The 23,193-nt window shown below is 39.4% G+C and overlaps 1 protein-coding gene across 8 annotated transcripts in view; it reads left to right on the forward strand.

The window, feature by feature from the left end:
* SYBU (syntabulin) overlaps positions 1–23,193 on the forward strand; it is a 75,404-nt gene that overhangs the window by 19,091 nt on the left and 33,120 nt on the right. For 7 of the 8 annotated variants that reach the window (XM_041769056.1, XM_041769060.1, XM_041769055.1 and 4 more), the window contains one exon: positions 7,442–7,639. In XM_041769056.1, coding sequence (XP_041624990.1) covers positions 7,442–7,639 — 198 coding nt within the window. Of the gene's footprint in view, positions 1–7,441; positions 7,640–17,747; positions 17,957–23,193 lie in introns of those variants that run through there. The other variant, XM_041769062.1, reaches the window with a different exon arrangement.

The raw sequence follows: 23,193 nt of genomic DNA on the forward strand, positions 1-23,193 counted from the left end.
GCTTTTCATAAATAAGGATTCCTTACAGATCCATAAGAAATCCTAACAGTTAGTAGAAAAAGTCAAACTAATAATTCATAGAATTGTAAAAAGGGCCAGCAAACATATGAAAGACATTGTGCCTCACTAATAATTAAATATGTGCAAACTAAAACATCAAAAACACATTTTTCATTATTTACTTGGCAAAAATGTAAACCAATAGTATTCAATATTGGCAGCATTTTTATAAGTGGGATACTCCGATTCAATAATGAGAATTTAAGTTGTCTCAAAATTCTTTGAAGGCTTAGTAATTCCACTTTGGATGTACATTCCATGAGGTAATAAAAAAATTTGACCAAAGATTTATTTATTTATTTATTTTTAGAGAAAGAGAGAGAGAGAGGGAGAGGAGAGAAATTGCATGCCTGTGAGCAGGAGGAGGGGCAAAAGGAGAGGGAGGGAGAGAATCTTAAGCAGGCTTCATGCCCAGCATGTGAACCCAACATGGGCTCCATCTCACAACCCTGAGATCATAACCTGAGCTTAAACCAAGAGTTGGGCACTTAACTGACAGAGCCACCCAGGTGGCCTGAAAGATTTATTTTCATAATGTGTTATTAAAGCAATTTCAATAATAGTGACAAAATTGGAAATAACCTAAAAACCGCTGTAAATGGAATTGATTTTTTAAGTGATATGTTTATATCTATTTTAAATAATTACTTGTTTAAAATAATGTTTTTTTGAGAAATTAAATAAAACATTTGGGACTTTTGAAAACATATTTAAAAACAGAATATTACAATGAGTCCCCATATACTGCTTATCTACTTTGTCCAGATTAATAGCAAAATATTGTCACGTTTGTTACACTTATTCCGTTTTTCTTTTTTTTACTTTGCTGAAGCATTTTACAGGCAAATCTCCAGACCTCATGTCATTTCATCATGCCTACATATGCACCTCAGCATGCATTTCTTTAAAAAATGGACATTTTCTTACATAATCATAGTGCTATTTTCATGACTGAACAATTAACGTAATTCTTCAGTATGATAGAGAACATTGAAATAGCATCAGTTGTCTTAAAGGTGTCTGTTTGCTTCCTTATAGCATTTAACCTGGAGGTCAACAAACTTTTTCTGTAAAGAACAAAATAGTAAATATTTATGACTTTGCTAGCCAGATGATCTGTGGCACAATTATTCAACTCTGCCATTGTAGCTTGAAAGCCACAGTAGACAATATCTAAAGGATTCAGCATGGCTGTGTTCCAATAACATTCTATTTACAAAAGCAGGCAGCAAGCAGAATTCGCCTGCGGGTTGCAGCTTGCCAGCCCCTGATTTGACTCATTACTCTCTGTTCTCCATATATTTTATATGGTGGACAATAGCTTTAAAGCTTTGTTAGATGCAGGGGAAATTTTCAGAGCAAGAACACCTCATGGGGAATGCTGTGTGTTTATCTGGCATCCCGTCAGAAGGTAGATAATGTCTGTTTGCCCAACATTGGTGATGCTAAAAATGGGTGCAGATGGGCAAGGCCTGATCCTTTCGCTGTAAATTCTCCATCAGGCTATTGTCTGATGGTTTCATCCGTTATGTGTGTTATTTAAATCAATTATTTCATTAGAAATAATTACAAAATAGGGCAGCCCGGGTGGCTCAGTTGTTTAGCGCCGCCTTCAAGTCCAGGGCCTGATCCTGAAGTCCCAGGACCGAGTCCCATGTCGGGCTCCCTGCATGGAGCCTGCTTCTCCTTCTGCCAGTGTCTCTGCGCCTCTCTCTCTCTCTCTCTCTCTCTCTCTGTGTGTGTGTGTGTGTCTCATGAATAAATAAATAAAACCTTAAAAATAAAAAGAAATAATTACAAAATAGTAACTTTCTGTTTCAATCATTTCATCTATTTTCATTAACCAGATGCTTCTCTAAGGAAGGACTTCCCAGTATCAATGAAGGATTTCAGTTATACTGAAATATAGTTTGTATAGAAATGGTTTTTAAATCAGGATTTATGCTAGTTTGTTCTTTCCTTCTAATTGCGAAATTTCAATACAAAAAATTGGTCCCTGGGTCACTGCCAATGATTTCTAGTAGGTTGGGATTCTTTTAGGTGGAAAGGATCTTACTTTCTCTCTTTAGTTTTATTTTTTTATATGACTATGCACTCACAGAAATTTTGTGTGTGTTATCCAATGGCTATCAGTCAATTGCATTAATTATTTGTTCTTTCTGATCTCAGATTATTCCATCTTTGACCAGTGTGGGCTTTTTTGTATCAGCACCTGTCTTTTTTTTTTTTTTTTTTAAAGATTTTATTTATTTATTCTTGAGAGATAGAAGGAGAGACAGAGCCAGAGACACAGGCAGAGGGAGAAGCAGGCTCCATGCACCGGGAGCCCGACGTGGGATTCGATCCCGGGTCTCTAGGATCGCGCCCTGGGCCAAAGGCAGGCGCCAAACCGCTGTGCCACCCAGGGATCCCCAGCACCTGTCTTTAATAGCTTCTTTCTTTATAGCCTAACAAGTTCCAGGGGAAAGTGTTCAGAAATCAGAATAATGAAATTGAATATACTATATGTTGAAACAAAGCAAAAAGCAAGTGAGCAAGTAAACCATATGCATAATTAAAAGATCAATAAGAAATAGACCAAATTGTTCAGTATTTTTTCTGGGTACAACAGTTACAGGAAACTTTTCTGTTTATTTTTACTTTCCTTCTGTGTACTCTTCTGCAGTCCATCTAGATTTTCTGCATTAAGAATTATTGCTTTTATAATGTCATAGTTTAAGTTAAAATTTTAACAACCCCAACAGATTTCCTTTAATTTATCAAATTCCTTTAGTAAATTTAAAATAAGACACAAATTATTTTAGAAGATACTTACACCTTTTTCCAGAATTATAAGTAGACCAGTTGTGCAATTATTAACCATATCCCATATTCTCAAAGAGCTTGTAATGTAAAGAGAGAGGAAAAATAGATTTAAAAACATTTTTTTAAACAACCTCCAGGCTACAAAATTATAATAGATGCCTGTTTCTCCCATCTGTCCTTACAGACCTTAACATTTTTCCCCCTAAGCAATGATTTGGAAACTATTTAGTAGGTACATTTCTTACAGCACTCTGGGGGGATCATGACTTCTGGGACTTCTGGATCTGTGAGGATTCTTTCTATATGCTTAATCCTGTATGCTGACAGATTCCAAGCAAAAAAACAGCAAGAACAAAATGACCTATTCCTTAGCGTAGATCAAAGAAGAAATGTGAATTAGTCTCCTTCCCTACAGATGGTGATCAAAAGTAGCCTTGATAAGGGTCACTTTTACCCCTGTTCCACCAGGAACCATCCTGGGCCCATTTAAGTGAGATTTAAAATTATTGACCCCAGAAGGAAGTCATCCTGTATTTTCAGATGGATCACAATGTGTAAACATGAAACGTGGTCCTGTTTTATGTTTTTTTTAAATGAAGTTATATTTACCATAAATAATGAAGAAGTATAAGAGCTCAATTATGGAAAAAAAAGAGCTCAGTTATGTAGGGGGTGTGTGTGTGTGTGTATATGTAAAAACTCCTCCCTCACCAGAGACTGACAATCTTCTACATGCTCTTCCTAAAGGCTTGCACTAAAGCTTTCCTATGCCAAGACCAGGCTGAAATGTTTTTGTTTTTCTCAGGCATTTTTCTGGAAATTTGAAACACTCCACACGTTTTGGATAGGTCATTCAGGATTTCTGTCATTTCCTGCCTTGAAATAGTTTCCTCATGGTGTTGTACTAGAATTTTTTGTCATTGATAATTTCGTTGTACTAACACAACTAATAAAAGCCATAATTGTAAATATTGTGGATATAAACCCATGGGTTCCAAAGGACAAATTTAGCTAGTAGCAGCAGGAAAACAGAGGGCATACTCGAAGGGTTTAACCAAAGTGGGTTTAGTAAATAAATCTCTGTAAAATGTGCTTGATCCACATGTAGTTTGGCACAGAGTAAGACTAGACATGAATAATCAAGAGTATCAACTTGACTTCAGTCTTAGAATCTCGGAGTAAATGTCAAGGGAGAATATTTTACATACAATTTTGGGAAGGAGTATTACTTTCACCTGGACTAGCAATCTGCTTCCAACTCTGACCGTGAAGTTACAGAGGAGGAGGAAGAGAAAGGAAGGGGAAGGAAAGGAGAAAAGGAGTCTTAAATTAAGACTTGTTGAAAAAAGAACCACCTTTTCAGTGCTGCACAGAGAAAAATACCTCAGGTGTCACAGGCTAGCGGATGACTCCCTGGTACATGAACCTTTGTTGCCTTTGCTCAGGTCTTCCTTTTGCATACCTGAAAGTCTGTTCCCTCTAATAGGAAAAATAATGGCTGTGGGTGGGGGCATGGGGTAAATGGGTGATGGGCATTAAGGAGGGCACATGGTGAGATGAACACGGGGTGTTCATACTATATGTTGGCAAATTGAATTTAAATAAAATTTTTGAAAAGGAAAATCAATGACCCCGCCCTTTCCAAAACTATTTTCCTTTGTTAGTGTTGATCTCATCAGACATAACGAGAATATCCCAAACTTTTCTAGTAAGTTACCGATTTTCTTACATATGGATTTGCCTTAACAGGCTTGCTGGTTTATAGGAATGTTGTTTAAGTGATATTTACCCAACTCCTTTTGCTGATTTATGAGGGCCATTGATATGGGGGCTGGGTATAATGCCAGTAGGCTGGTTCGGTGCCAACACTTTGTTTAACCAATGAAAGATCATGTCTATATTCCCATTATTTCTCCCTCAATATGAAGCACAGTACTAGACAGTTAAGAAATGTTGAGTGAACACTAGTTTCTGCAGTGATTCTGATGCTGTACGAGGTATCTATAGTTAAAGATTTATTTAGGTTTTCATCTTCTCAATACCTTCCCCTGGAGATACTAACTGTAAATATTGATGACACATTCCAGGTAAAAAACTTGCCATTGCCTTCCTTAAACTGCCACTATTCTAAATAATTTCAGGTCCCAATATTTTTTTAATTTAATTTATTTATTCATGAGAGACGCAGGGAGACAACCAGAGACATAGGCAGAAGGAAAAAGAGGCTCCCTGCAGGCAGCCTGATGGGACTCAATCCCAGGTCCAAAGGCAGACAGACACTCAACAACTGAGCCACCCAGATGCCCCGCAGGTCCCAATTTCTAACCAGACCCTAGCACTTAATTCTTGACATCATTAGCACTGAAAATATGGCTTATACATAATCCTTATTTAACTCGGGCAAAATGATAATAGAACCAAGAAAACACTTTTTACTTACATAAATTATAATCTTGACAGTGTTTCTCAATACTGGAAATGGTTTGATTTTGTCCCCTTGAGTCTGAGCATTTTCCAAAAAAAATTTTTTTTGCTTTTTGGTTTAGTGAATCTGAAGCATGGGTTTTTATTTATTTGGGCCATCTCTCTTTAAAAAGAAGTAATTTATGGAAGTGACTCATAAGGAAATAATTTTAAAGGCAATGGATAATTTCAAATGATTAGACTTCATTTGCTTGGGTTTATCTGCTTTGGGATCAGAATCAAGAAGGAGGACCTCCTGAAGCAATGTGCAAGCCTGTTGAGCCTTGTAAAAGTGCTGGAATCCATTTGAGTAATTAGCAGATTTGCACCTTTAGGGAGGAGCTGGGATTTCTTTTGATGGAAGCATGGGACATGCTAATGTCAGAGAAAGGCACGGCCAGTACGTGATGAAAGAGCTGAGCAGTAGCAGCCAGGAGGGGCTCTCATCACTGTCATTCATGGCCAAAGTTTCTTCCGGACTTTGGTAAAAAACAAGGCACTTGTAAGAGAGCAGCAAAGGCAGAAGGCATGAACAGTGCACTAAAATCCACTCACTTCCAGAAATGGACCATTGAGGTCCTGTGTATACTAATATGTCCAAAAGTTAAAAAAAAAAAAAAAGATTGGGAGAAATGATTCATTTTACCAGTGCCAAGTTCACTTTGTTCCAGAAACTGGGCTATTTCATAATAAAATGAAATAAAAGCCAAAAATGAAGCAAAAGCAATGATATCTTACGTAAATTCTAGTCATCTTAATTCAGGCAACCAATATATTTTATTCATGCCTAGTTCTGTTTCTGTCTTGATTAAAGATGTGAAAATTTAAGAGAGCCTTTCACAGGGGGAAAATTATTTTTGTTCCTTTAATATTCATAAAAGCATAATAGTCCTAAAGTTGTTAGTACTAAAAGTCTCTATCGTTTTTTGTTTTTTTGTTTTTTTTGTCTAATGAGTTACTAAAGTAGCTCTGCCATCAAAATACTTAGTAATGAATATTTACCACTAATTGGCTATTTGGACATACTTTTAAATAATATTGATTTACTTTAAATTCCCATACAGTTCTCCTCATCAAAGTATAAATGAATTAACCAACCATCATAAATATTTAATAATTATGGAAAGCATTTATAGGAGTCAGCAGTATGGCTTACCTGTTTGCCCGATAAGCATCTACACAGGTCACTTCATATATTACACATATTATTAGCTTATAGCAATGATCCTAGTAATAATCTACAACTTGAAAGTTAAGGGGTGTTTTGTCTTGTTTTGTTTTTTTAAGATTTTATTTATTTACTCATGAGAAACACAGAGATAGAGGCAGAGACACAGGCAAAGGGAGAAGCAGGCTCCATGCAGGGAGCCCAATATGGGACTCAATCCCGGGACTCCAGGATCACGCCCTGGGCAGAAAGCAGGCACTAAACCACTGAGCCACCCAGAGATTCCCTTAAGGGATGTTTCTAATTTGAGTATCATTTTCATTTTACCAGTTTATCCCAGATAACAAGATATTGGATTGATATATTTTGGGGTGGGTATGGTATGTATGCTAATAAAATGGTGGGATCACATTTGTTCTGTCCCCTTGAACTCCAAAACCCAGATCTCTTACCTATTAAATTCGATTAACCAATTGATAGGCCAAGTGTTCAAAAACTAGGTGTGGTCAATAATACTCAAGTAAATTTTTTCCTTACACAAACAACTCTGAAGAGTTGCAATGCCCCTGAGTTGCTGTGTTGAACTTTTTATTACTAACCGCATCAAAAAAAATCAATGGACAGGTTTGATCCAAAATACACTACCTGTGTTAAAACGGACAAACCTTTAAGCATTGACAACGTGAATGTTACAGAAATATTTATGGTCCAAAAAGCTTAGAAGATTTTGCCTTAAAATATGATTTATGATAGCTGATGTTTTCTTAACATAATTGTCCAAAATATGGAAAATAAAAGGAGAGGCATCCACAGAAGTTAACCCAGGTCCTCATAAGCAGAGTACATGTGTGTGAGTGCACGTGTGTATGGCTCACTGAATGGCTTCTCTTTGCCATCATTGATTTCCTCCTCCTGATTAAACACTTATTGATTCCTATTTTCCAGATGACACAGGCTGTCCCAGTAGCCAGTCAGTGTCTCCAGTGAAGACACCCTCAGATACTGGCAACAGCCCTGTTGGCTTTTGCCCTGGAAGTGATGAAGACTTTTCCAGGAAGAAATGTACAATTGGAATGGTTGGTGAAGGAAGCATCCAGTCATCTCGATATAAGAAGGAACCAAAGTCAGGCCTTGTAAAGCCAGGTAAATGCACTTACTCTTCATTTTGTTTATCCATTCACAGATGATGGACTTTTGTGTTGCTTCTGCCTCTTGACTATTATGAATTATGATGCTATGAGCATCTATGGAAAAGTTTTTTGTGAATATGCTTTCAGTTCTCTTGGATATATGCCTAGGAAAGAGATGGCTGAGTCATATGGTAACCATTTTGAACTGTTTGAGGAAATGCCAGGCTTTTCCAAAATGACTGTACCATTTTACATTCCCATCAGCAATGTATGAGGGTTCCACTTTCTCCACATCCTTGTTGACTGTTGTTATTGTTTTTTTTTTTTAATTATACCCATTCTCGTGAGTGTGAAGTAGTATTTCATAGTGCTTTTTTTTTTTTTTTTTTACAAGATTTTACTTGAGAGACTGCATGTGTGGACGCAAGCAGGGGGAGGGGCAGAGGGAGAGGGAGAAGCAGGCTCCCTCTGGGATCATGACCTGAGCCAAAGTCAGCCACTTAACCTATTGAGCACCCTGGCACCTCCAGAGTGCTTTTGATTTACATTTCCTCAATGGCTGATGACATGAGCGTCATTTAGTGTGCTTATTGGCCATTTGTACATATTCTTTGGAAAAATCTTTTCAATTTTCTTTTAACCTGAGAGTACTCACCAGTAGGATCTGTTTCTCATATGGGATGTAAATTTAAGAGCAGGAGCCTTGTCGTCCTCTTTTTTGTATTCCAAACACACAGAGTCCAGTGTATAGTGGGGACTTAACAGTAAAGGTAGGCTCTGGGATTGAAAAGAGAAAATGGTGCAGGAAAGATTGCCAGCTTTGTGAATTACAGTGAAAAGGTGATTTCATTTTGCAGGTATTGTAAGGTTTGAATGCAACTTGAAATTATTTAATCTTGGTTCCCACTCCCCTCCTGTCTCATTCCAAAAGCATTTTCCAGTGGTGACAATACAAGGAAACAGTGGCACAGGAAACAGGTATGGTGCAGCAAGAATGAAGATTAAATGAGATTTAAGATTATCATTGCCCTTCCTTGTTTCAATAATGATAAAAGAATAAACATATGTTATCGTAAGACTTACAACCCTATGTGTGGGTGCAGAATTCACGCTGAGCAAGTCCTTAGTCCTGCAGTAGGTACTCACTTGCTAAGGAGGTACTTGTCTTGCTTTCATGTTTAAGGCCTAGGGCCATCTTGAAGAAAATGCAGACAATTAAGAAAAAAAAATGAGGGGGACGGAGGGAGGGAGGAGGAATAGAAAAATGTAAGAAAACAGGAACAGTTCTTCATGTCATTTTAATTCACGGATCCTTTGAGAATCAAGAAGGCTATGAACCCACCCTCCAGAAAAATACCCATTTGCACAAAATATCACTTACTGTTTCTGAGGTTTCTTGGACCTCCTTTATTAGAAATTATGAATCCTAACTTAATGACCCTTACCCAGAGGCAGATCCTGAAACACCACTTTTGTCAAACACCAACGTTTGTCATCAGAATTCTGATTTATTTGCTTATAGGCATACATACCACCTATGCGATCTTTACCTTGTGCTCTTTATTTATTTGCATTGAACCAAGGTCAAAGGGATCCCGAAAGCTGATCTCTTAGTTGCCTAAAATTCCTAACGTCATCAATGAAAAAGTTGCTCAAGCTTTTGAGTGGGACCCAATTCTGTACCGTAAGCTCTTTGTAGAAAAATCTGCACTGTGACCTATAGTTCTCTGAACTTTCAGCAGAATAAACCTATCAGTCTCATAAATATGAAGAGAGGAAATCCTGGAAATAAGGCCCCTGGATGACTCCACAATTTATAAAATGCAAAGACATCATGTGTTAAACCACAAGATACTGCTCTCAGGTTAAAATGTTCTGCATCCCCCCAACCCCAAGTGATTGTCCCCCCCTCAGCCCAAACTGATCCTCAGCTCTAGATGTGTGCTCTACTTTTTTTTTTTTTTTTTAATAAATCTCCTCATTAGGACCAATACCAATTTATTAAAATAGCAAGCAATTAGTGTCTCTCCTACAGATGTTCCAGGACTCTTTAACATTAAATTAATCCAAGCCCATTTTATTTTAGGCCCGTTCTAGATTCCGGAAAACTGCTCTTAACCTCAAAAAGGAGTTCTTGAAATGCCCCTTTAGGCACTCAGATAGAGAGCTAGTAATGCTCACTGAGTATCTGATGTAGAAGGAGAAGGGAAATCTGTCACGGGATGCCAGGAAAAGCGTAGAAAGGTGAGCTAAGTGAGCCTGCACCTTGCCAGCTGGGCACTGAGACACACACACAGCATGAAAGCCCTTCCTTCCTCCAGGCGGGCCTTGTTCAGGAACTTCTTGGAGGCGGTGAGCCTTCTGTCACTTTGGCTTCTATCACTTAATGGCTGTGCAGATTTAATTAAAAATTACCACCAAAGAGGGAAAGAAAACAATCCCTAAAGGTCCAGATGGATGATGGCTTTGCATTTTCACGGTTTCCTTTTATCTACAAGTCAATTCAGGAAACACTCAAAACTGAATCTCCAGAGCCTACTACGGTGCCTGTGGTCAAGTAGTGTCCAATACATACGTCAATGAGAAATACAGTGTGCACTCTATGTAAGGAATTATGTGTGGCATGAGAGGAGCATCAAAGAGACAGGGCAGAGAAGTCTTCAGTGTCATCATCACTGCTTTTTAGGGAGCTCAGCCCTGGAGGCAGAGTACCCTGTGATGCATCTGGCCTATAGCGCTGATCAGAAAAAAAGGAATGAAGGCCTTCCATCTGGGAGCCCTGAGGAATCTGTGGTGGTCACAACGCTGCTCCCAGGCGCTCCTTTCAGGTTTTCCTGATGTTTGCACCCAGATTGGCACAGCCTAATTGGATTCCCGCTCGAGTACATTAAATGACTTTCCTGAGCCTCCTTTAATATGAGGGTTTACTACTTGGTGTATCTTAGTCCCAGGAAGAAAAAGATCTGGTGTCATTCTTTTACAAAAAGAAATACTTAAGTCCTTTCTCCACAAGGCTTGCTGGAGAGCTGGGTGGGGAAACAATTTACATGATTTAAACAAATAATCACAAGACACGAAAGGGAGGGAAAAAAAAAAACACCTGCTGATGGAGGAGATAGGTAAAGACCAAATGATTAGGATCACTATAATTTAAAAGAAATCCACATTTAGAAACCGAAATGTTGAAATCTGCATTTGAAAGGTGTCACTGTGTGCCATCAGCATTCAAACTAAGGTAGTATTCAGTTGTCATCTGACACCACCCAGGCTATGGAAATTGGAGACCTGGCCAGATGAACTATAATAACCTCACAACAATAACCAAGGCCTGGTTGTTTTAAAAAGACTGTTTCCCACATTCAGAGGCATATGCTAGAAAACTCAGAAGGCACCAACTAGGTTAGCGATTAATCAGCCCTGGTTCGCTTAGTAGATAGAGGCTTTTTCACTCACAGATGTTCCAGAGCTTATCACAAACATGTTTTCACTTCAAAGTTGGTTCTGTGAGATAAAAGAGAGCTAGACAACTTACGAGGGAAAGCTATTCTTAAAATAACTTGAGCTACCTAGAGAGGAGTTGAGAGGGTAGACATGGACAACTTTTCTCCAGTTTACTCAGCTTGGCTGGTCCTGGGAGAAAAAGTGTGTCAGAGTTGGGAGCACTTGCTAACCACCAGAGTCCCATGTCCACCCTACTAGGTTCAAATCTTCATGCCACTGCTTTATAACCCTGTTTTCTTCAGCTGCTGGTTCTCTTCCTGAAACCTTGTATATTTAGCATCCATAAAATGAGTTGCTTCAAAGATTAAGTAGACTAATGAATGTAGTGCCGAACATTGGACCTGCCAAAAAAGAATTCTTCAGTAAATGTTAGAGGTCATTCGTAGCTCCTAAAATATATGTCACAAATTCCATGCACTTTCTTTACAAGAAAACCCTTTAAAACTCTCATATAGAACCTCTGTTTATTTGAAACAGCATTCTAGCATGTCCTGGGATCCTAGATCATATAAAATGAGGGCAGTGTTTGCTACAGGAGGACAGCAGTTTGAAGTGCCAGCTGATGCCTTGACAATGAGGAGATGGGAAAATATGAAAGAGCAGACAAAAGAATGCTAAAAAAACACAGGGGACTCTTAAGTGTTTAAGTGCTCTGTAGCACTTTGTGCAGTAATTAATGTTCTAGAAACAGACTGAGTGGAGTCTCAGATGGTGGAGTCAGCAGAAAATGACGTGTGTGAGGGCAGAAAAATGTCTTAAGCATTTTAGAAATATTTTTTTTTCATAGAGTGGAAGCAACTAAAAGTTTAGTACTAAAAGATTTTGGTTCTATGGAAACTTCCAGCATTCCTGGCAAAGTGTTATTTTTGTAATAGCTTATAGTACAATCAAAGGTCTTGCAGTAGCAAAACCTAGCCTCATGTAAAGGCTGTAATCTATTTTAGATACAGAAAACCTTATGAAAATATCAGGAAGGATATGTGAGATGTAATTGTGGGGCTTGAGTAGCTCTCTGAAACTGAATTTAAAAATTTTTTAGCTAGAGGTGCCTGTCTGGCTCACTCAGTAGGGCATATGACTCTTAATCTTAGGGTTATGAGTTCAAGCCCCATGTTGGATGTAGAGATTACTTTTAAAAGTGAAATATTTTTAAAACAATATTTTTTAGCTAACATTTATGGAGTGCTGACCATCCCCAGCAAAAGTCCAAGCATGTTAGTCTTTCATCCTAACATCTGTGAAAGAAAAGGATATTATTTGTCCCCTATATTACAGATGGAGAAACTGAGGCACAGAGAAGTTAAATAACTTATCCAAGGTTATACAGCTTGTAAGTAGATTTTCAACAGGGCAGTCTTGCTATTAACTCTTAACCATTGTGCTGATTGTAGGTCTGTCTTCAAAGGAATAATTTTAATTACAATAAGGGAGTGTGACAATTGAGAGATGTGTTGAATAAGACAAATTATTTTCCTTTAATATCTGCAGAACCTAAAAATTCTTAATTTTCATAAATTAGCTAATATAGTCCATATGTAGATTATGCTAGCTGTTGCTGATAAGAAAATCAATGAACCTCAATGTAAAGTTCAGAGTTGAACATACAAGATTGTTTGGATGCAGATCAATAAACCCTGAGGCTGGGACGCCTGGGTGGCTCAGCGGTTGAGTGTTTGCTTTTGGCTGAGGTCGTGATCCTGGGGTCCTGGGATCAAGTCCCACACTGGGCTCCCCAAGGGGAGCCTGCTTCTTCTTCTGCCTGTGTCTCTGCCTCTCTCTGTGTGTCTCTCAATAAATAAATAAAATCTTATAAAAAAAATAAACCCGAAGGCTATGAACATCAGAGGAATGTTAAGGTCTTCAGTGTTCCCCATCATAAACTCATCCTTTCCTACTTGTCAGGATGTTTATTGTGCTGCCCTGCATATCATGAATACTTTCCTAAGCAGAGATCATTAGACTTTTGTCAATTTAAACAAGAGGTTCTGCGTTTATACTGAAATGGGTCTCTGAACCTTTCTTTCACCCTGAGAGAAAGAATGCTCACCCAGGAGACAGCAGAGAATGTTTTGTGGTGGACTGTTATACAATCTATCACTTCTCCCCTACAGAGACCAGACCAGTAAAATAAAGCTTAAATGTGATGAGTGAACGGAAGTGTTTATCTTTATGGTGGGGTTACATATTTACTCTCATGACTTTCTCCCATCTGTGCTTTTGATGATGCACCCAATCATTATAATGGTGCCAACTGGTCTGTTAATGGTTTTCCCCCTAAGAATTAGTGAATTATAATCCTCTTATTCCCAAAGGTGACTGCCGTCCAGATCCTGAGTCTGCTGGGATTTATTGCATGTACAGCGTTCTAGCCACTGGTTTGGGGTCCTGCCAAATGCTTACTAAGTGCTCTAATGTGTTGAGAGCAAAGCATTATTGGTCTCCCATACGGGGCAGACGTTTCAGCAGACCACACACCCACCGTTAGACATATTTATCGACTGCCAACATAAGAGAAATAAACCTAGAAACTTATTTTATACATAAACTTGGAAACCGAGAGTTATAAATCATGCAGATATATGCTTCAGATTGGACCTTTTTTTTGTACTAATTGAGGTGAGTTTATTGAAGAGACTCTGCATGCAGTGGGCATGATTAAGGGGATCCAACAAGGCATGGTGAAATACTTGGCCCCGGCAGCACCTTGTAGCCATTCCTACATCCTGAAGGGCCAAGACGTGGGTAGAGTTACCCAGAACCCAGAGGGAGAGAGCTCTGAGGCCACGTGTGAAGCAGCTTTGGTAGAGGAAGGAAACCCCTGACAGGAAAAGAGCCAGAGGGGTAAATACCCTGATCTCTCTGTCTTCCTTGTTGGTATAATTTGTTGTGTGGCATTTTGGCATACAGCAGCGTTATTGACAAAAAGTTATATGTTGAACCACATAGTATGTTAATTTGGGTAATTAACTGCATTAAAATTTTTACCACCTAAGCTTGTATCTGATAGCAACGAAGGATGCAGGTTTTGGTAAACTAAGGTGATGCTCTATGAACTTGGCTGTAGTGCGCTTATACTTGGAAATGCATGGCCTAGAATGTTTATGGCTTTGTGGAAAGGTGATGCTCATGGTAGAAACTAAAGGAAAAGAAGGAAACCCTCACTTTTTCACATATAAGAGGTTTCTGCTAAACCTCTGCTTGAATTCTAGCCAGGATTCATTGATTAACTTTCGTTCATTCATTCATTCATTCATTCATTCAACTAATAGTTATTAAGCATTTATTCTGTGCTGACACCATTGCTCTAGGCATTAAGGAGAGAGGGAAGAAACAGACAGATACCTGTTCTCATGGAGTCTGCCTTTAACATGGGGAGATGGCTGATATACAAGCAGACAAACAAGATGAGTTCAGATACTGACAAGCAAAGCAAGGTAATGCTCTATAGAGGGTGAGCAGAGGAGTGTCTGGGGCGATGACATTTGAGCTGAGAACTTAGCCATGTTTCTTCATATTTAGGGAGGGCTGAGTGGGTGGGTAGGGCAGTGAGTTAGGAAGGTAAAGAGCAGTAGCAGGTGAGCCTGTATTGTTAGAGTACGGCAAAGCCATTGGAGGGTATTAAGAAGAGAGACATAATTTAAGGTAAATGTTTGAGATACTTCTGGCTACTCTGTGGAGCTTGGATTATCAAGAGGTAAAACCAGAAGCAGGTATGCTAAATTAAGATGGCTTAGCCTAGGAAGAAGGCAGTGGAAACAGAAAAGTATAGGGACACAGTGTATATGAAAGAATGTAATGTCCCCCATTTCCCAAATGAGAATAAAAAAGTTTTATTTCATTTGCTAGCTCAAGTAAATCTTTGGAGATACAGATGAAATAGTATTTGATGGGTTTTTAAATTTGCTATCTTAGTTAAATGTACTTACTTTTACTATATTATTCATTTACCAACATTTTTTTAAAAATTATTTATTTGAGAGAAAGAAAGAGCATGAGCAGCAGTTGGAAGGAGGGGTAGAGGCAGAGGAGAGATTCTCTAGCATATTCCCCACTGAACCGGAGCCCGATTCCAGGCTCCAGTCCCCCAACCCTGAGATCATGACCCGAGTCGAAATTAAGAGTCAATCACCTAACTGACTGAGCCAACTTAGGGTCCCCTAGAAACATTGATTTTTTAAAATTCATAGTTGATGTAATTTTTTAAATTCAGTTCTCATCGCTAGAGTTACTTTTCAACCCATCTGACTTTTCTAGAGCACATCATTTTCACCTTCACCTAATTTGTGGATATGAAGCAACTTTGAGTCTGTGTCTGGTCCTCTCATTGGACATTTTTTTTAAGCCTACAAGTATTATGAGGGTATCAGTTAAGTTACTGTAAATAAAGACTTTAAAATACAGAGGTTAAAACCAGACAGAAGTTTGTCTCTTGCTGAACAAAACCTAGGTACTTGGGTAATTGAAGCTGGTCGGCAGCTATGTCAAGGTGGCTGTCATCCACCAGGCAGCAGGAAGGGTGAAAGGGAGCACTCAGTCATTTTAAGGTCAGGATGTGGATGTCATTTGCAATTATATCCCAGGACACTTAGTCAACAGGCACCTATTTAGTGGAAGAAGGGAAGAATGGAGGTAGACACTGGGGGACAACATTGGCTATACAGCATGGGGACAGCTGACTTTTCTGTTTTCCTGTCAGTCTATATGAGTATTCTTCACTATCCAAAGCCGTTTGGTTCTTGAGTTCAGTTAGCAAAGGATAGGGGTTTTTGTGATCTGTACAATTTAACCATTGACTATATTGCTATTTAAAGTGTTCTTTTAGGGCAGCTCGGGTGGCTCAGCGGTTTAGCACTGCCTTCGGCCCAGGGCCTGATCCTGGAGACCCAGGATCAAGTCCCACATCGGGCTCCCTGCATGGAGCCTGCTTCTCCCTCTGCCTGTGTCTCTGCCTCTCTCTCTCTCTCTCTCTCTCTGTGCCCCTCATGATAAAATAAATAAAATATTTAAAAAAGAAAATAAAGTGTTCTTTTAAAGGCTGGAAGAGTCACAGGAATAATTACAAAATCTGTTTTTTTCTTTTAATTTCTTGTCCTCCTTCATTTTAAACAATCCCATCAGTCGACCTCCAAAGGCAGCCGAAACTAGCACAGATTGAGGTCAATTTAGACTGATGTCTTTTTCAAATGGCACTTTTTGTTCAAAGAAAGTACTTATGAGCAAGGGCTCTGTAATAAGAGGCTTTGGAAAGACTCTGATATATGGGGTTTCTTCTTTTCTGAGAGGTAATTGTGGAAGAAGGGTTACTTCACCTTATATTTAGACACTGAATAGGGTACACCAGGCCTCCTGCAGAGCTATGGGCGAAGGGAAGTTAGTGGGCAAAAGAGTTTTTTTTTTAGACTTTATTTATTTATTCATGAGAGACACAGAGAGAGAGAGAGAGAGAGAGAGAGAGGCAGAGACACAGGCAGAAGGAGAAGCAGGCTCCATGCAGGGAGCCCGACGTGGGACTCGATCCCGGGTCTCCAGGATCCCACCCTGGACTGAAGGCAGCGCTAAACCGCTGAGCCACAAGGGCTGCCCAAGAGTTTCTTTTGTAACATAAAAAAATGTCTTCACTTTTTCTTTGTAATATGGAGGGATGATTAATAGCTAGCTTTTAAACGTTACTGTCAGAATCCTAAAACGTGTTGGGTATATAGCAGAGCATATGCATACTGCACACACTAAGAGGTCAACATGCACATCACAAAGATCATTGTTAGTACTGTGTTTGTAGTAATGGTGTTTGTCTGGTATGCAGTATGTGTTCAGTAAATGATCATTATCATCATTGCTATTAAATAAGAAATGAGGATAGTTTACAAGTAGCACAGCTTTAGCAGTAAACATGTACATCATGTATGTACAAAAACCAATGTCAGTATTTGGCAAGAAGCTGTGTTTGAAGTGATGGTGTTTGCCTCGTATACAGTAGGTGTTCAATAAATGATCACTGTGATAAGAAATGGAGAAAGTTGACGAATAGCACAGTGTTAAAGCATTTGAATGTCCACTCACCATCTCCTCTGTATCGGTCTGGTTTTATCACAGATGCCTCTTTTGTAAGAATTATTCTGATATAATGGAGGGCTTTGGTGGAAGCTGAATAAATGTGTTTACTCTCAGCATTTGGAAGGACTATGCTGAGGGTGGTCCCAGAGATCCCTCGATTCCCTTTTCTCCCTTCAGAACAACAGATCTCTCCTGTTCTTCTCTCTTGGGCAGCACTATGAAGTGCCTTGCATATTTAAATAGCTGGAATTCATGGAGTACACCAAGCATTTTTTTTTCAAAGCTTCACATGCATGCCACTAAATTTAGGAATGTGTGGGGTTTTGCTGTAATTTCTTTCTTGCCCATTGAGACATAATCATTGTAGAAAGACTAAGTGTTTTGCTCCGACATTGTCAAAGGATTAGCCCTGACTGTTGTGTAGGCATTTCCTTCTATTTGACAATTTGGTATTTCTTTAAATGCTTTGTGTCCATTCATGAGGGCGATGGTTTCATTTGAAATGCTGCAGTCACCAGGGAGAAGCTCCCCTGCTCTTCCCTGATAGGCCAGCCATCCCTCTGCCTCCTGTTGCTATGGTGCCCAGCAGAGTAACTTCCTTGCCCTGCACATGGAGGAGGCTCTGTCTCCATGGATACCCCACTCTGAGACTGTACTCCACGGAGAGATGAGCTGCTCACACTGTATTTCTGCACAAGACGTACCCCAGCCTGTGGCGGGAGGCTGTTTGCAGAGGCAGTGTTTGCCATGAAAGTCTACGGAGCTTACCTGCTAAGTAAGTAGTATTAGTCACAGTAAGTAAATAATAGTCATGGAGGATATGCTCTTCGTGTATGCATGCGTGTGTAAAGTTAGTTGTGGCAGGCTAACAATGTAGACTGAAAGGAAATTTTCAACTCTGCCTCTCAGATATTCTGAATGCAGAGTCTATAACCAAACTTTTAAACACACACATACACACATTGTTTTAAATACTCCTTTAAGGGGTGAGTCTGTTTGTGCAATTTGAAGCCAAAACAAGAAAAATTGACTATGGACTTTTATGTGTTAGAATGCTCTTCTAACTCTGAGCATTGCTTGGTGCATTTGTCAATGCAAAGCCTGGCCTTACTCAGTCCTGTGCTATGGGAATAGAGGAGCACAACCACAATTAATGCTAATTGGCACTGCGCATAGTTGCAGTGGGCCTCTGTGTAGGCTGAGACGCCATGTATTTATTATCAGGAGAGAGCTTGCTCATGTGCTCATGTCTGCCAGTTCGTCGAAATTATTCAGAGCACATCTCTGACCAGTTTTAATTTACTTTTCTCACGTGGCATCCAGTAGAAATTCTGGAACTCTTCATGTTCGTGGAATTGGGATGTGGAAGAGTGTTCTTTTTTTTTATTAACTGATTTGATCCAACATTTCCTCTTTACTCTGCATTCCAAGAACATACGGGTTGGGTTTGCAATGTTGTAAAACACATGAGTCATCCTAAAGCGATTTTCATCTGGTGGGCAAATGATTAATGCTTGTGGTGTTAAAATTAATTAGTAGAAACAAAGAAAGACTATACATATGGTAAGCCTAAATGTAGTTCAATAGCTTTTAAATTGTGTAAAATTTAGATTTTTAGACCATTCACAGTAGATAAAACAACTCTAAACAAAAAGCAAAACATGTGTGTAACATTAGTATGAGGACTTCAGAAAAAAAAAAAAAAAGAGGACTTCAGTTTTAATCACATAAAAAAGTGAGCACAGAATATTGTGCTAGATTGTAAATTTCTCTTATTTTCTGTACTATTGACTGACCATTCAGCAAAGGACAACTTTAGTCATGCCTCAATTTTAATTGCCAAAAATGGTGAAGAGTTACCACCCTTTGAGAATGTGAACTGTACTATGTATCACTAGTCTACATCTGACTTTGTTATGGAGATTAGGCTTTAGGTCATTGCCTTAATGTTTTATAAATATCATTTCCATCCTTCGAAGGAACAGCAGACAAATAAGGAGGCATGATGAACTCTGTTGTGATCATGGTTTTGGAGACGTGCAAACAATGTCAATGACACTTTTCCCAATGTTTTTCAGCTGATTGGTAGCTTAAGGCCCCATTTCCCCATCTTGATCTGTCTGGGATAAATTCTCCTGCCCATCTCTGCAAACCAGCACAGTGTGGGATTTTTTTTCACCTCAAAATGTGTGAATCTCCTCTCTGAAACTGTTTCCTCATCTGTATAGTGAATAATAAATAGTGCCTATGACATAAGGCTTTGAAAATTCAGTGACATAATCAGTGGCACATGGCATACAATAAATATTAGCTGTTGTATTACAGTCACTGTGAGCAGCATCGTCACCATTTCTGTATGCTGAATGCTGTATACTATACATGCTGATGCTGTATAGTCAAGGAAGGCTATAGCTTAGAGCTTGCACAATTCTTTGGTTTGGCTCCATTGAGCCTGTCAAATTTTCTATCAAATACTCACCACTAAGAATCTAACTATGTGCTTGATATTCTGATGGCAATTATGGCATTCGGTATACATGGTAATGTACCTAACAAAATATGAGATATGTAATAGTTTTTCTCTTTTCCAATGCGTGCCTTTCTCTTTTTGTTAAATGGCTATCCATACATATAATAAAACCTGCCTGTTCCTTTTGCTGCCACTAAAGGGTATGTAGCATGCCACAATGGATATGTAAGATAAAAGGAGGTAGGCCATGGCATAAGTTGGTTTTTTTAATGTTGTTAATATTTATAATAAATTAAAAATGTGACAGTGAAAAATCTAGGCTCAAAGTTTAAGCTTACTCCCTTTCCTGAAAGGATTTCCGTTCAGAGTGCAGTAAATGACACACTTTGAAAAGAAAGCAGTTTCATTAAGTTGAAAGTTTGGGGAGTGATGGGAGAGGAAGAGACAGGAAATGATTGATTAATCTGTATAAAAATAGGCCCCATGCTGGGATCTTTCCTTTTGCACTAATCCTGTGTGACATCTGAGCCAAAAGAAAATATCTAAAACCAGTGCCCTATGTGCAGAACCTGCTGGTGCTGATTTTAAAAACGCAGGAGGAGCTGACCCAAATTACATTTTGCAACTTTATTTTTAATTTTATGTAATTTTCATTTTCCATGTCTTCTTTCTGGCATAGCCCATCTTTCCATCTGTTTGCCCTGGAAAGAACGTGGCATGTGGAACAAGGACTGTACCAATTCACTTGAGTGGAAAAAAGAGGAAGACATTTTTACGATGTGATTTTAAAATGAGCTCTCTGGAGTTTAGGAACTTGAGAATCAACGTGTGTCCAAATATATAGCTCAATATATTATGCTAAACTTGATTTCATATGCAATATCACTCAGATCATGTAGCTAGAATAAGCCTTCTGTTGTAATGGTTCAAGGCAGACAGTAAATCCTTAGCAACATCCCCACCAACATGGTGACCTTTTATCTGTGCTGTGGTGGTCTGTGACCAAAATAATGCCCCACTTTCTTTTCCATTGTTTTCGGTCATACAGTCACATGCTCTGATGATGCACAGTTTGTCAAGGGTTGGTTAGGCACTTGGTGCTGCAGGCATGCGTCGTGGGTCACATCCTTTGTTGACATCTGAAGAGCATTTGGAGCTCTCGGTTCTGCTTGCTGAGTCCTTTCTCAGCCGTGGGAGTTGGTAGCAGTTTCAGAGGGAGGGATGCTTCCTTGGGTCTTGTGGGGCAACAACACTATTCGGGGAAACTGGATCTTCCTGAGTGTTTGGCTTCTTGTACTCACCCCTGTGGCTGAGATAGGCAGGCTTTGCAAGCCTCTGCCAGGAAGATCTGATTTCTGCCGAGACTATGGGCGGACCTGACTGTTCTTGAGAGATGGAGGTTGTGCCTGAACCTGATACTGCCTGACATCCAGTGCTCTTCCCCTCAGTTAATGGAAGAAGGGAAGGATACAGGCCACAGGCTGAGAAGCTCTAGGGCATGCAGAGCAATGGGTTGGGATCTGTAAGTGGTGCTCTGGTGTCGTATCTTGCCAAGCCTCGCTTACCAGGGATAGTAAAGCGGTTTTGTCTGTAAAAAGCTGAGGCATCCTTGAATTTTGGGTGGGATTCTCTGGCTTAACATTTCCACCCTTCCCTTTTCTCTTTACTCTCAGCCACCACTTAACAGAACTGAACCAGTAATGCTACCAATTTGTTTCCTCAGCAAGTAGTTATTGATGAGCTAAGTAGTGAGCCAGGTACTGGGATATAACAGTAAACACAGGGCCCCCTGTAACATGTGTGACATGTTTCTGGGGGAAGTGCAGGCCCCCATGAGTGCGCAAAGAAGGACGGTAGAACCCAGACTTTGGGAGTCTGGAAAGCACCCCAGGGGAAGTAATGTGGTATGGACACTTACAAAGGGTTAAACCAGGTTCTTAAATGCAAAGACACGTGGGAATCCGAATTTCACATGCCATTTCTGTTAACTTAAATACTATGTACTCCCTTAGAATTGTTTTTAAAAATTCTATTGTTATGATCACTGTGTTATATTTAATACTTTTTTTTTTTAGATGGCTCTTCCTTCTGCTGGGGAATGAGCCTTTCTAGGTCATGGACCAGGTTTTCTTTCTCTTTCTTTCCTTATCATTTTATTATCTTTTATTTTAAATTCATTTGAGCTGCTTCCCTGTTTCTTTTTAGTATTATGGATAAAATGTAATGCACAAGAATATATATATATATATATATATATATATATATATATATATATATATATATATATATATATAACACACGCGTAAGCCTTTCGCTACAATAATAAGGCAGGTATTTGTGATCCACCTTCCATTTTCAGAATTATCACCCCCAAGCTGTCTGCGTGATCTCTCAGATCCCATTCTCTGCCTTCCCCCAGAGGTGACTGCGATATTGAAATGTGCGTTTTATCATTTCCTTGCACTTTAAAAACGATCTTACCATTTTAAATATGTGTTCCCTAAAAATAGGTTAGAGACACAGGGGTAAAATTTTAAAGTCTTGGAGCCATGTTTTCTGTGCCTTTATGTTCCTCATAATTAGCACAGTGCCTAGAACTTAGTAGGTCCTCCCTAGAGGTTTGTGAAGAGAAGGTTATGCCCCAGAGCGCAGAGGATATTTGTGTAGTGCTATATGTCAGGGAGATACTGGAATTCAGCTTTAGCGAGCTTATTCCTTTTGAGCTTTGTTATATTTGCCTCCTTGGAGTGCTTCTAGATACAGTCTACAAAAATTAATTATACACTATTTAATAGTTTGGGGATATTTTCAAACTACCATTTCCTACTTATCATACTGTCTGTTTTACTGCCAAGTAGTTATTCTCCAGTGGTCCCGAAGAGAGTGGCCTCTATTTTTGTAACGGTCTGCTTTGCTTTTCCATTCCATTTTGGTTTTTCAAACAACATTGTGGGGCGAGGAGGAAAGAAGAGAAGAGAGAACACTGAGTACACTTGAATTTAAAAGTTAACTTGTGGAGGGCTGGGGGAAGGGCAGAGCAGCAGGGCAAGCAAAGTGTTGGCCCGGGAATGTGTGCTCCATGCCAGATGTCACTTTGAGTTGAGATCCTGGGGAAGGTTCCATTAAACAAGTCCATGGAAATTCAGAGCATAATTTGTGTGCAGAGCATAATCTCATTGTGAGTGTGCTCCATTCTTTTTTAAGTGCTAAAAAACCACACAAAAATCAGTACAGAACTTTCTCAGGGGGGACATTCGAAAACATTTTGTTCGGAAGCTTGAGAGTTCAGATAGTTTTTAATTGATAAACAATGGTGTGAGGTGAAATGCTGGAGCTTGCTGCCAGAAGCTGAGCTGGTTTGCAGAATGCTTTGTCTCTCTCACCAAAGTGCACCCAGCTCTGAAAGGTCACAGTGGGAGCACTGCCTCCGAGGTGAAGTGCCCTGGCTGGGCAGGTTCTGGGGCTCAGGCTCAGCCGGGCCTGGGACAGCCCTCTCTGGGCGGAGCTCCGGAGCTGTCCACCTGCCTTGCACCTGCTCTCCT

The sequence above is a fragment of the Vulpes lagopus genome, chromosome 9 (genome assembly GCF_018345385.1).
Source record: "Vulpes lagopus strain Blue_001 chromosome 9, ASM1834538v1, whole genome shotgun sequence".
Lineage (NCBI taxonomy): Eukaryota > Metazoa > Chordata > Mammalia > Carnivora > Canidae > Vulpes > Vulpes lagopus.